The sequence below is a fragment of the Drosophila hydei genome, unplaced genomic scaffold (genome assembly GCF_003285905.1).
Source record: "Drosophila hydei strain 15085-1641.00,03,60 unplaced genomic scaffold, DhydRS2 tig00000001-arrow-pilon, whole genome shotgun sequence".
Taxonomy (NCBI): domain Eukaryota; kingdom Metazoa; phylum Arthropoda; class Insecta; order Diptera; family Drosophilidae; genus Drosophila; species Drosophila hydei.
This window is the reverse complement of record NW_022045643.1, coordinates 10167710-10181950: the sequence shown is the minus strand read 5'-3', so window position 1 is coordinate 10181950 and position 14241 is coordinate 10167710. Positions and strand designations below refer to the sequence as shown.

Here is a 14241-nt window from a genome sequence, read left to right as displayed (position 1 = left end):
GATCAGTCTGATCTGCTATCTGTTTTATAGAATGATCGCACAACGACTTAAGTTCGTTATTCGCACTGCAATCTTGTATGCCCAGTCCTGATCGCAGCTGTTTGTTTAGCAGATACACTTTAATCATATATCATCAGCTTTTGTTACCCAAGACCATTAAAAGCAAACATCTATTGCCATTGCTCTGGTCTTGTAATGGTAAAATTGCATTTTACTTAATCTTTTTTGCACACTTTAAGCCGCTAAAAAGTTGATTGTTGGCTCGATTACAGACATCCATCTAACTGAAACTCTTCCCCTCTCTAATATAGATGTTGATGGCGCCAATGCTCAGGGCTATGACACCGGCATCGGTGGCTCCACATCGACGATCGTCAGTCCGCTGGGCTCACCTCAGCCGCAGCTGAGATCCCATGCGCAGCGGAATGCAGCCTTAGCACGTTATATGCAGGTGAGTGCGTACTTTAAGATACAAAGATACAAATGAGCACATGTGTATGTGTCTGTGTGTGTGTGTGTGTGGAGGCGCATTAGATGCGTGGCGATTGAGCATTTGTCTGCGTGTTGACCCTAACGACTAGTTGATGACCGAGTCGAAGAAAGAGAATGACCAGAAGAAAGCCTGCGAGAGATCATTTTGTAACTGTCGAAACGACTTTGTTATTATTATCGACGACCATTTCCGTTCATCTTTATACGCCGAGGCGCCTCTTTATCTGCCGTTATGCCCTAACACATTTGTACGGCTCGGCTGACCCCCCGCCCAATGTGGGCGAGGCGTCGACTAAGCACCGTTAATTGATCATTGTGTGTGGAGCTCAAGAAGTGACATAAAAGCGCATTATTGAACCAGCTCATAAAAGACTTGATTTGCTTTTAATCGCGCCATAACCAAGTGTCAAACAATTTATTTTACGATAATGCAATATGATTATTACGATTCTGATTTGCATAAGTATATTCTAACTTGGTGGGCAGAATGTTCTTTAAGAAATAACATAAAAGAGCAAATGGCCTAGGCCATGAGCTAAATCAAGTGTGACTTTATGACTGAAAGCCGCATTAAATATATCGAAATTATATACGTTGTTGCTTGATATTCTGAAAATTTAGGAAATGCTTTGCTGGGGCGTGTTCCTTTATTATACTTAATACTATGTGTGGGTGGGACTAATTTCATATTTACTTGCTAGTAAGAAGATATGTGAGAACGATTACTAACATATGAATTAGTTCCAATATTCTTTCTTTTGCTGAGTACCCAATTAATTATATCTTAGCAAATGGCTTAGAAATATATCTTCCATAATATTCTTGCCCAGTTGGATGGCTAAAACGTTGTTATATCGAGAACTTGAGCTGATTCTGATTTTAATTGATTCTTCAAAATATATTTTTCTTATGCAAATTGTGGTTAGTTTAGTTTAAATTTAGTAATATACATTTTTTAAATAATATCATATATAATAAATACAAATATTTATTTACTCTCATATGAAAATGATTTATTTAAAAGTGCTTTGAAAATACTCTTAAAGCCTAAATATGAAAGTTTCCTATACAAAAGTAGAAAGACAAAGAAAAGAAGAAGAAAAAGCTCTCATAAGCACTTGAAATTATTTGTAACTTCCGCGGCAAAAGTAGCTAAAATCTTTTTTTTTTGTTTTTTTTTTTTTTAATAATTAGAAATCAATTTACACGTCGGATTTGAGATTTGAAGTCATACTCTTTCTATTTATTTAACTAACATGTGTTGTTTTTGTTGTTGTTTTTTTTCTGAAATTTTATTTGTTTCGCTGTCCTTTTGAGTGTCGGCTCAAAGTCTGGAGCTACTCGCTACGTCCAATTGCATGTCATGTCCAACATTTGGCACATTTTATGTTTGCTTATGCGAGCATTAACAGTCTTAAGTGAAATCCCATGTCACGTGTCAGAGAGCGGGCAACGAAACTGAAAATTGAAATCAATTGGGGAATCGCGCCAGTGAAATAAATATCCAAGTCGAATGTTCATGTTCATAAATATGCTGCGAAAAGTAAAACAGTTTTTTTTTCTTCATTTTGGGCTGGCTTAGAAAGCAGAAGACCCGACGTGCCGCCAGTTTGTCTTATGCGAGGAGCTAGCCGGGGGGAGGGCAGTTGGGGACCTGGAGATCTGTCAGTTCGTCCGGCTACGGCACTTGAGTCGACTTGAAGCAACTGCCTGCAATGCCTGACCCAATTTCCCGTCTTGGCAGCAGCATCCAACAACCAAGCACAAACCAGAGCCGCAGCCACAGCCACATCCACATCTTTGCAAAAGCCAACTGTCAGTTCAGCCATTTGACAGTCGCTTTTGCGATACACAAGCGCAGATATGAGATACGACTGAGAGAGTAATCGTATCTCTAGCTACCAGCCAAAGCCAGCCAGTGAAGCAGCCAACCAGGTTTGGCCTATCTGTATCTGTGATGGGGATCTGCTGCTTCAACGTCTGGCGGCGCCCCACCAATTGAATCTTTTGCGCCGTTTTGGCGTATTTAAAGTGACATTCGCTGACAGTCAGCCCGCAATTCCCGATGCTCCTGTTGCCCAGCTCGCTCGCTGACAATGGAACCCAACTGCCAAACTGGAAGCGAGGCACTGCAGTAGAAATCAAATTAAATTAATTACACGAAAAGTGATTCACTGTAATTGTATTGTATATATCCGAAGGTGCAGTTAACCTTTGGGCAATTACGAAACCTGTGAATTTGCACTTGTATTTCCGGAACATGGAAAAAGGAAAACTCTTCGAACCAGTGAACTTCTTTAGCATGTAGATACACAACAACTTAAGAGTGCTATCCTATTAATTGTTGTAAAAATCAATAAACCTTATGCAGGAAGAACACACAGGCTTATATAAGTATTACAATCGAAGCATTTCTTGTCCAATTTCTACGCTATCAAAGGCCTTTAGAGGCGCCTCGCGAGTTGAACAATGCGAGCATCTGTTTGCCAGCTGTCTGATGAAGCAGAAGCACATATATATATTATGAGAGTAAGGCCATAAAATAGCTAACACCTCGCTGTATGCACAACAAGTTGAAGAGAAAAAAAACAGAAACTTTCCTTTCGAGTTGATTTGACTCGATTTGATTTGATTTGATGATGCGCCCGGAAAAAGTTGCTTATTGCCGCGTCAATTGAATGGAATTGAATTGAGTTTATGGCTCTCTGACCATAAGCTTAACGGGTACCGACTCAATGAGTTATCATTGTCTTTGGCCAAGTGGAGCAGGCTGCCTGGCTAGCTGACTGACTGACTGGCTGACTGGCTGACTGGCAACTGGCTTTTCTCCTTATACGCGATATGGTTATACGGTTATACGGTTATATCGGAAGTGTGTCAGTGATTGGCTGAGCAGCTAACCAGCAAGCACTTTACATAACTTTAACTGCGAGTATCTGCAGTGTATCTGCAGTCTATCTGCAGGTAGCTATCGCAGTCTAAACCAGAAGTCGTTTAAGCAATTACAACTTTGCCGTGTGCACTGCTGGAGTTGTGGGGCGTGGGACGTGGGGCGTGCTCTGGGGTCCGAGAACTGTCATTAGATTAAGTGGCAGCTCACTGTGGTGGTTATCCTCTGGCTAATTATCGTTTGGAAATCGTGTTATTAGCAACAAGAAGAAAAAAACTAATAAACAGCAACTGCAGCTCAAAGTTTGTGATTGACACGCGCAGGCGACAAATCAACTTGCAACCAAAATCTTGTTGTTGTTGCGTTTGATTCAAATTCAAATCGTTTGCATTAAAAATGCCATAAAAGTCGCTCACGAAACCATTTTGGCCACATTCGAAAGCAAAACTTAGTCGATTTTTATCGCACATGCAATTTATTTTTGGTCTGTGCGCCGTCTAATTGTCAACAACAACAACAACAACAAATATGGCGTTAATTATCCCACAATTTCGATAGCATCACGTATCCATGATTAACTCAAAAAAGCGCAATCAATCAAACGTATCTTTTACTCTAAGCTATGCGAAACATTGTAATTGGTATTTGAATGGCATTCGCCGCAGTGGTTTCTCGATATCGGAAGATTTATATTACCTATGCGACTTGTGACACCTGCACACGAACGCAGCCAGAGACGAATTGACACCTATTTTTTCCTAGATGCTTGTCTACTAGCGGGCTGACTGACTGGCTGGCCCACCGCTGGGCAATCAATCAATTGTGTCTGTTGGCTGCTCACTTTATTAGCTAAGAGCATGATTTGAAATCGTTTACAGGCCAGCTTTGTTTCCGTTTAATTCACTTGGCAGAGACTGTTGTAATCAAAGTTGCAATTGTAACTGAAAATAATTAAAATATATATATTTAAAAATATTTTTAAATTAAGAATAAATGAAATGAATATTTGAAATGCAGCTAAATAAAATTTGATGAAGTTTGGCGCACAGAAAATTCCAAATCTGTACGCAGAATAGCACTGCAAAATAAAGCAATGTTTTTTCATGTATTTAAATATGTATTTTAAAGAGGAGAATAACAGTTTACATATATAAAAATTGTCATCTTTAAAAATATGATTTTGTCAACGTAGTCAACAGAGCTAAAACGTAACCGACAAATGAATCTCAGAGGTCTTGTAATGCTATCATAAAACTTTTAAAAATAAAAATCTGATTCTTAGCTCAGCTGGCATGTGAAACATGAACTGAAGAGTCAGATAAAAGTCTTGTTTCATTACTATATTTTCACAATATGTTTCGTCAGCAAGGCATATTTTTAATAACAACTCCAATCAACAACTTTTGACCCTGACATGGCACAGCGTTAGCTTCACTTTATCATCAGATGTACTCCATTTCCATTTAGCATCGGCGCTCACTTTCACTTGATCAGACATTCACATTAACAATAACTGCAATCAAGCCACAAATACGACCAATTTAGCTTTAATCAATCACAACATATATACGAGTATATCTCACGGTCGGCCGATCAATGGACACAAATGCCAACACTTTAAGAAATGAGAGAATAAATTGAGTTTCTGTTGAATTTGCGCGCGACTTGCGGGCGACAAAAACAGCGCGAGCATTTGGCAGCGCCACCTGCCGGTCGGTATGTGTGGCCCCTTTAATTAACACGACAAGGCGCAATTTATCAATTTTTATCGATAGAACCGAACAATACAATAAACCTCGTCCAATCCACACGCTAATTAGTTACGGTGGTCGCAAAGGCAGTTGCGACCAGGCCAATTGCAAATGGATAACCCCGTCGGGCTATTGGCGATTGAGTCTAGTGCCATGTCCCGCTAGTAGCCGCTGTCCGCTGCCCGCTGCCCGCATCACACAGTTACTAATTGCCAGCTGCGAGTTGTTTATGCTAGCCACAATATGCATTTTTTGTTTTGCATATATTCGCATGCTCTATGCAAATGAACAGTGTCCGCTGTAAGTCTCTCCACCGCCCCAGTTGGTGTACCCGTTCTCAGCCTTGTCAATTGTTGTGTAGCTCGCTGTGGGCCGCTAATAAACGTAAATTGTGGAAAATTGTTTATTAAGTAGCGCAAAATATGTTCGCCTGCCGCAGTGCCTGACATTTATAGCTGCTTTAAGTCTGGCCAAATCGTTATAAAGGGGTTAACTAAATAATCTTACTTGGCCAGCTTTTATAACAATCATTTGACAGGTACTTAGTATTTATCCAATTATTTTCTAGGTACTTAGTTTGGAATAGTTGAAAATTGCATTACACCTGGCGTATACTTGATATTTTTAGAATCTGAGTTTAGATTGGGAGTAAGCTTGCAGAACAGGCTTAGACTATCAGGCTAACTGCAACCACTTCATTTATAACTATTGCCAATTGCTTATCTGCGCACATTTTAAATACGCTTTTCAATTTATACCAAATAATTATTTATTAATGAAAACAAAAATGCAAAAAATAATCAAACACACCCACCTCAAATTGACTTTAATTAATTTCGGCTTTGCTCAAAATTAATAAAGCTTTTTTTCTTCATTTTTGTTGGCCCGCATGTGAGTTTAAAACAAATTACGCGGCTTATCTGAGCTGGCCCAAATTTCAATTTGCCAACGAGTAAATTAAAGCCTTTGCCATGGCAAGGCAATTAAAGATAAAAACAAAAGCCACCAACGAACCGTTCGGTTAAAAGCCTGCCTGTACAGTGAGCACAACACCAAAAAGAAAGTTGAGCTGCAGCATTTGGGTCAAAGGAGCGAAAGAAAAGCAAATGACATCAGGGCAGCATCCACATGTCAGCATTTGCCATGCACTTTATCATAAAAATAAAAACAGATATATATAAAGATATATATATATATATATATATATGTATATATAATATTAATCATTTGGTCGCCACAGTGAGGAAACACACCCACCAAAATAAAAGCTGGCACGAGTTTTGACTGAAATTAATTTGCCTGCCCTGAAAGATGGATGAGGCCAACCTGCCCGAACTGGCGAAAGGTGTCTTTCGTTGGGCCCCTCAGGTGCTCAGTCGAGCGCAGAGGAAGTGCAAAAAGGCATAAAACATGCTGACACCTTTAGATAAAAGTACGCGATAACGTTAGGGGCTCTACAGGCTCACATATTGGGCCAAGTGCATTCTTAGACATGAAGCGAAAACTTTTGAGGCAGGAAACTATTAAGTATAACTCGATTAATGCTGTAATAATTACACAGAATTATAAATTCCTTAATTTGTTTATGTTTTTTAAGTAAAACGAAACAAAATTTGTCTAATGTCTTAGTGACAATGGAGTTGCAGGTGTTAATCAAGAGCTCAAGCTACTGCAATTAGCATCTGTCACAGCTCGGGCCCTTCGCGCCCACGATTTTCACCTAGCCTAATTAATTTGTAGCCCATTTAACGTGCGCTCATTAAAATTAAACGAAATATTTTCGTATTGATTGATTGAGAAAACAAAAAAGATGCCGACAAATGACGGCAAAAAAGAGCTTTAATTGTTTATCACCGGCAACAACGACAACAGTCGAAAGAAAATCAAAGAAATTTTATTTTAAGCCCCACTTGGAACTACAGGAAAATGCAGCTACGCTTGCTCATCAAGCAGTGCCATGCGCTGATCCCCACACTCCCCTCGAATGGGCTTTTATCGCCGCTAAAGTTTGTTGGTGGAGGCTTTCACTTTTTAGGCCCAGTTAAAGTAAACAAAGCTTTGTTTTTTTTTTTATTTTGTTGTTCGTTGAGCGAAGGTTTCGCATTTTGTTCATTAACAATTTTCGTTGTTGTTGTTGATTTTGGTTTGTGATTTGAGCAAGTGACGTAATTTGGTTCAATGATAGGCCAGTGGCAGTGGCAGTGGCAGTGGCAATGGCATGTGATGCAACAAATTCTTGAGTCATGAACTCAAGAGAAAAGTCTATGCAAATAAGCAAACCTTAGCAATTTTTTACTGCTTCACGCTTTAAAAGGAATATTTAGAAACATGTAGAACAATGCGAACAGGCACTTAGTCTGCTAACCATGGCCATAAGTCAATTGTAAAACTCTCACCAACAATTGCAGCTTGCTGGATTAGTTATGCTTTAAGCTCAGCTCAAGTGCCTGAGCGCGGTCAATGGGTCTTCGAGCGTGTTGCACTCATATATAGTTATGACTGTACGCTTTGGTAGATTTTGGCATGCCAGGCACGTTTTAGACACACACACACACACAGAGAGCATACACACACCTGATGAGATGCAGAGTGCAGAAAAGAAACCCAACAGGGTCATAAATGCACTGGCATTAGAAAGCTGCCGATGGGGAATGGGGACTGGGGAATGGGGATTGTAGCATGCAGCATGGGCAGTGGTCAGTGCCATGGATTTTATGCCCAGCTTGTTCTCGTTACGTGCAGGCGAGCACTAAAAGTGCGAGATCCAGCGAGTTGGGAGTTTCAATAATTCAGCATAAGCTGAGCTGTCTATGAGAAATGCATTTCACTTTCTTGGAAATCAATAACTCTGCCCAATCTGCGCCGCTCCAGGCCTGGGCACTTCTCACACTCTCACGATCCAATCAAACGGAAAATGTTTTACAAGCCTCCAAGACCACCACAACTGACTCAATGACCGACTTGGCCCAAACCCCACATAAACTTAATTAAACAGACAGCCGCAGCGAAGAGCAGCCGAACAACAATTGTAGAAATGCCCCAATGAAATCTGTTGATTAACGAAAAGTGTTAAAAGCAACACATTCGAAACAAACTGTTGGAATTTGATGGTAAAAAGACGTTTGCTGTGGAATTAAAAGCTTTCCCGTTTGCGCTAGTATTAGTGAGCTTTTGAAAGCTACTGAAATACAGCAGCAGAGTCAATTTATCAGGCTCAATTCGTGTATGCTAACTGTGTGTGAAAGCTCAGGATTGCTGAGGATTAACTATTTGATCCTACGTTAATTGATTGCGATTGGATTGTTCGCTTTCCAAATGCCAAAGAAAAGAAATGAATGAATAACAACTTCATTTCACTTGGTTAGCAAATGCATTTTTAGCATACACAGCCAAACAGATTTTTCTCACCCATTTCACCTGGTGCGCCAACCTGTTCAGCGGCCGCCCTCTCGCATCTTGTATCTAGGCATTTATCTGGGATGTCTTGTTTATCTGTTTTATCTGCTTTGTGGGGCTTTTCGGGTTTTGGCATGCGAGACGCTTCCTCAAATATAAATCGCACGGCATTTGCATGTGGAGAAACAATTTCTCAGGCCTCGTTGTTGGCTGTTTGTTGGCTTTAACGCTTAGGAGGCCGCCTTTGATATATGCCACATGACGATGGTCATAATATTTTTGCGCAATTCGGTTGTCGTCGGACAGCTTTTTTTTAACTCAATTTATCGATCGTTGAATTAATGCATTTTTTTTTTGTATTTTTCAATTTCAGTTTTGTTTTTGTTTGTTTATTTTTTGCCTAACCAAAACGCGATTTGGCCATGTTTTATGCCCCACTGCGCAGATTTCTTGTCCAGTCGATCGGGCAATTGATTCATTTCTCGTGTTCGCAGCCAACACACAAAATCACAAAATCCACAGCCTGGGCAATTAATTATGAATAAAAACGTACTCAGCTCTATTAAAAGCTCATATTTTCCCACTGTTTTCGCCTCTTATCGCAGTTGCCAGTTGGCAGTTGAAATGCAGCAAGCAGCAAGCAGCAAGCAGCAAGTTTATCAGCGAGTGCAGTCGCCACGCTTTGATTTACACTTTGCTTATTTGCTTAACTGATTAATCTTTCAAGTCGCTTTTACCTGCACTTTATATGTAGGCAGCTCTATTGTTTATCATTTCATTAGTCGGTTTTTTCCATCTGCTCTATGTATTGTCTGGCATTCGAATGAATCTTAAGGACATGACAAATGTGTTGCTTTTTTATAACTATCAAATGAACTTGAGTTCATTATCCTAGACAATGTAACTAGCTCACGAATGTACACGCTATTAGGTAATACCAGTTCAGTTTCATTGAAGCATTGTCCGATAGGATAAGCTATTATCTTAAAGATAGAAAATAATAAAAGATACAATATATGAGTAGCTCGTATAAAGACGCTATTTAAATAAGATGGGAACAACTTTGAGCAAACAGCAAAAATAGTGAAAGAGAGGGAGAGAGAGATAGAGTGATAGAAAGAGAGAGAGAGGGCAATATATAAAGAAAAAAGAGAGAGAAAACAAGTGAGAACGTGTGAGTTGGAGAGGGAAGGAGACAGAGGTGACAGAAAGAGAGAGAGGTACAAAGAAAGTGAAATAAAAAGAAAAGAGAGAGTGAGATAAAGAGAGAGAGAGAGAAAGAGAGAGAGTAGAGAGACAGAAAGAGAGAGGGAGAAGGCAAAACATATAGAGAGAGATCAGGAGATAGAAAGAGAGAGATACAAAGAGAGAGATACAAAGTAAGTCAGAAAGGGAAAAAGAGAGAGGCAACTGCAAGATAAAAAAACCATCACATATAAAAGTTTTATATAAAACTAAGAAGACAAGGAGAGCAGAGAGTTAAAAGGAGAGACAATAAAGTAATTGTAAGCGTGTGATTATGAAAATCTCATATTAAAAAGAGAATTAAATGAACAACAAAATAAATGAGATTCGCTTATAAAGGCGTAAAGGCAGTAAGAAATATGATGTGCCAACGCATCTAACAAAAAAACAGTCGAAAAGGGAATGAAAACTTTGTTTGCCTTTATGAAAATCGCATAGAAAGACCCTACGTGTCTAGGTGATACAATAACATAAAGTTAAACACATATCAGTTACGAATGTTTGGCATATGTTAAACAGTATCTCCCGCTGTTATATATGTTATATCAGATAGAATATGTAAAAACAGTTTATAGCTTATTATATAAGTCTTGTAGTTTGAATGCAAACTTATTCACATGTATCAGATGAATCGAATGCAGTCATTAGCATTCATTATTCGAAGTCAAAAGCAAACAGAGTCATTTAAACTGCCTGCTTGGTGATATCTATAGCTATCGGCTGCAATTTATATATACATATATATATCTATCTGCACTTACATAGTTGCAAGTGGGCCAAGCCCAAGTCCATCAACTAGACCAAGCTCAATTTCAAGCACCTGAATCCGAGCAGCCACAAGCATTGATATGGCCACAATTCTGCCTTGATTACGATACTCGCAAGCAAAAAAAAAAAGAAACAAAAAGAAGGAAAATACAGAAAATAACAAAAACCAAAAAATATGTTTTAATAATGTTCGCTCCAAATGATTTGGCAATCGAAATTTGATACAACGAGCAAGTCGACTCGACTCGACTCGACTCGAGTCGAGTGCATAAATTACCAAGCTAAACGCAAGTAATTCTCATAAAAAACAAATGCACAGAATGCACGAGTGCGATTACGACTGGCTGTGCGGAACGGGACGGGGGTGCGTCAATGGGTGCTCAGATTGCAAGCGCCCCGCTAATGTGGCCCCCCGGCTCGGGGGCCACTGCATAAGACGCGGTCAAAACGCGGCCAACACACAATGGCACCAAAATGTGCAAATGGCGGCAGCCCAAAAAGCCGAACGGGGTGCTAAAACAGCAAGCGTAGGTGAGGTTGAGAGTGGGGGAGACAGTGGAAGCTGCGGGTGTTGGGCAATGCACGCGACGATTTTCCATTAAATGCAAATGCGAGAAAATAAGTGGGCGGCTTGCGCGCGATTCGCCAGCGACTATAAACGCGCGCGCGAGCATTTTGCCATTGATGCCTACTTCAACAGCGTCTTTTGTTGCGCATTTCAGCGCGTTTTCAGCTGCGCTTTGGCTCTGCAACTATTTTTATGACATTTAAACAATTATTTTCGAGCACTGGCAAACAGTTGTTAAAATATCATTTTGAGCGGCCAAGCCCAAGCGCTCAGCTCCGCTCAGCCAAATGGCGGCCAACTCGTTGCCTCGGCTGGTGTCAACATGTCTCAGACTGGCAGGCACCAATTGTAGGAGCTGCTATGCTTGTTGTTGTTGTCGTTGTCGTTGTCGCTGCTGCTTGTTGGTGGTGTTCTTGCAACGCCCCGCGGCGCAACATGCGAGCTGTGTCTATACCCTAGTCGAGAGTATATTCAAAATGCCATCTAACATGGGCCTGAGTCTCTCTGGCATATTGAGCATGTGCTCCGGCTCAGTTGCCTGATCATATTTCCATCAGAATTCCACTTCATATGCCAGCAAGAGTATTTGGTCTTCGACTGAGCAGAAATGCTTTCAGTTCTAGTTGATAATTTTTAAACTTTTTGATTTCATATTTTGCGGCCGCCTAAAAACTTGCCAAAAAATGATTATGAACCTGTTGCTGTTGTTGTTGCTGCTGGGGCTGCTTGTTGCTGGCAGCTCGTTGTCTGGCTTGTCTGAAAATCGAATTCTTGAATGAACCATTAATCTTACGGCCAGCTCTGGTTGCTCTGGCTGCAGTCGCACCCCGGGCCGATCATTAAATGGCTGCAGTAATTGCACTGCGGCTGCAGCTTCAGGTTTTGCCCCTGTTGCCACTGCATTTAATGCTCGTTCACGAAACAAAGAGAGTATATTGGCTGTGTGCTATGTTCGACTTTCGATTGGCCAAGGCCCAGCTCTCAGATACTATACCATTTCGTGTGCCTATTTCATATTTCAATTCAATTTTCACTTCTATTTGAACTCTTGATATTTGGCAATGTTTCTTTGGGTGCGCATTGTCTTACTTATTTTTTTCTCACTCTTTTTCCAATCACGTGGCATTACACCTGCGCCTTAACGTGTCAAGCGCTTGGGGCTACGAGCTCGAATTGGTTCTACCCGGCATTTTGTGTGAAAGGTTGGCGCAGTTTGTCTTTGTCTTAAGGTTAAGTTGTGAGGGGGGAGAATGCCGGGTACAACAAGGGGCGCAGCTTACAGCTTGTTAAATCATTTGACAATTTATTAAGTTTTGAATGGTAATTGGCCTAGGGCTTGGTCAAAGACTAATACCATTTGAGAAGCTTGCAAAAGTAGGTTGAATATTCATATAAAAACAACTATATAAGGGTATCAAAATTAATGAGCTAACAGAAAAGATTATTGATTTGAAAACTATTTTAGGAATACTTCAATTCAAGTGGAGTTTAAGTGACATTAGTTTTATGATGGTTGGTTCAATGATCTGATCTTCGGTTAATGCAGATCGCTCTGCTGTGCAGCACATTCCAACACCTCTCACTTAGTGCACGGTGCATACGCGTTTTTATGTTGATAATACAATCTCCCGGCTGCTGCCAACTGTGCGCTGCAGCAAAGTGAAAATCACTTTTTAAAGCGCTGCTGGACAAGACATAGAAATTTCAATTTCCAATGTGGTGGCCAGGCATAATTTGTTAATTAATTTTCAAGCAACAACTTAATCAAAATGATGTGGCCAATTAAAAAGCCACCGCGGGGATGCCAGCGATAAGACAGCGCAGCTACAGCAGCAGCGGAGTGAGCAGGAGACTAGTGAGTGGGAAAGAGGAAAAGCAACAGGTCGAGCAGTTTCAACTAGTTTAAAGAAAGGCTTTCTTCATTGTGGCCGAGCGCGGATCGCGCTGTCTGACGTGAAACGAATTGCCGCCAATCGAATCGAACCGGAACCTAATTACTCCCGTCTGCGGATCGATAGGTCATATGTCTGGCGGAGCAACTCGGCAGAGGCGTGGACTGTCAGCTCAATCAAAGCTTGCTCAGAGAAGGCAGCATCACGACTCAAACTCGACCAAAACAGGTAGACAGCTTGGTCTTGTGACCAGTTAGACAGTGGGCAGACTGCATGATTCTGCAGCATCCGCAGCGGAAGTGGGCAAAAACGACAAGTTATGCCAGCATCCGTGGGAGTTGACAACATGCAGCATCCTTTATGCTACATCAGCAGAAGAAAACGGTTTGCATCTACTTAGTGCTACTTCAGGTTCTGTGGTCGTGGCTGGCAGAACTGTTTGTAGCCAGTAAAAGATGAGATTCTGTTTACAGTGTTTTAATCTGATCGGACTCGGCTCGGTCTCAACTTTCAATTAAATTCTAACCCAAAGGCCTCCAAATTTATGCTCGTCGAGACTGCGTCTTCACCTGGGCTGTCAATTAAAGTACCCCGTGCCGAAACCAACCAATTTCAACTTATTATCCCACACAATGCAAAGGCAGCCAGGAACGGGTTCTGGTCACGTTTTGGTCCAGCTCAGCCTACCCGAAGAGCAAAAAAATAAATACAAAACCAACGCAGACACAAAATGATTTGCGGTTCATTAAGACGCGAAGCCCCCAGACAGACAACGGACAGGGGACAGGGGACAGAGGACAGCCGACGGTGGACTGTGGACTGTGTCTACGATGACTAAGGCACTGGCGGAACGGTCACTAAATACACTTGACAGTTGCTGCGTTTGAGTGAAATGGACTTTTGGCTGGTGTCCGGCCAACGCAGACGTTGCTCGATAAGGCGTAGACTGGACACATTTGCCTGGAGCTCACGATTAACGCCAACAGCTCCTCCAGCTAATCGGACAGATCGCGACAAGCCTCAATCTGGACAGACAGCACAAACACACAGACAAACAGTTCACTGTCTGGGCAGACACAATTAATATGATGGCCATAATGATGTTGCTGCTGATAATAATGATGTTCACATTTCCACATGGACTGCATCAAAGTGGGTTCTTCTAGCGGACTGTCACAAGTAGGAAGTTGAACAAGCTTTCGCAGTTGTGTAGGCTGAGCAGCCAGAAAGAAGATGAGT

The 14241-nt window shown here is 41.1% G+C and overlaps 1 protein-coding gene across 3 annotated transcripts in view; it reads left to right on the top strand.

The window, feature by feature from the left end:
- The window catches only part of LOC111604446 (protein TANC2), a 54144-nt gene that overhangs the window by 33993 nt on the left and 5910 nt on the right, over positions 1-14241 (top strand). For all 3 annotated transcript variants that reach the window (XM_030224201.1, XM_030224180.1, XM_030224170.1), the window contains exon 3: positions 312-451. In XM_030224201.1, the coding sequence (XP_030080061.1) occupies positions 312-451 (140 nt within the window). The remainder of the gene's footprint in view (positions 1-311; positions 452-14241) is intronic.